Genomic DNA, 696 nt, shown 5'->3' with positions numbered 1-696 from the left:
TATATTATATATAGGAGTATATAGGTACATTATATGGGTATATATTATATATAGGGGTATATAGGTACATTATATGGGTATATATAGAGGTATATAGGTACATGATATGGGTGTATATATATGTGTGTACATGATATGGGGTATAGATGATATAATGGGGTATATATGTACACGATACAGGGTATGTATTCTCCATAGGGGTATATTATACAGGGTACATATTATGGGATATATATGGCACTCACAGTAGAGGCCCCCCAGGGCTCTCAGGAGGACAATCCTGGTCATCCAAAAGGTTCCTCTCCTCAGGATCCCCCCATGGCGGCTCTTCTCCCCCCCGGGCTCCGCTGTGCCCTCTGGCGGTGGGGGAGGGTGTGTGCTCGCCCCCTTCCTCCTCCTCAGCCCCCCATCCCCGCTGTCACTGGGCGCAGACATGTTGCTGTTCACACCGCGCATGCGCCGACCTGTCATGGACCTCCACGTGGATCCCGGCAAATCACTGCGCGATCCCGACTGCCGCTAGCTGATTGTGCGCGTCCCCGCCAGCTGATGCAGCCGAACACTGGCATGTCATAGACCCCGGGGTGCAGTGCTATGTCACCCGTCAGGCCATGTGATATGTGATCTGCTGGCTGACTGGGTGTTATGATAGGATTGGCCCCCATCAGAATAGTATGAGCGGGGCCCTCAGATGGT

The 696-nt window shown here is 51.4% G+C and overlaps 1 protein-coding gene across 1 annotated transcript in view; it reads right to left on the bottom strand.

Annotated features, from left to right (window-relative positions):
* Positions 1-471, bottom strand: part of LMF1 (lipase maturation factor 1) — a 506,204-nt gene extending 505,733 nt beyond the window's left edge. Inside the window, exon 1 of the mRNA XM_089656039.1 lies at positions 246-471. Within this exon, the coding sequence (XP_089512165.1) occupies positions 246-471 (226 nt within the window). The remainder of the gene's footprint in view (positions 1-245) is intronic.
* Between the last annotated feature and the right edge of the window lie 225 nt (positions 472-696).

Source organism: Staurois parvus, unplaced genomic scaffold (assembly GCF_062004578.1).
Source record: "Staurois parvus isolate SC_StPar_1 unplaced genomic scaffold, SC_StPar_1.0 ptg000882l, whole genome shotgun sequence".
Classification (NCBI taxonomy): domain Eukaryota; kingdom Metazoa; phylum Chordata; class Amphibia; order Anura; family Ranidae; genus Staurois; species Staurois parvus.
This window is presented reverse-complemented; position numbering and strand designations above follow the sequence as displayed.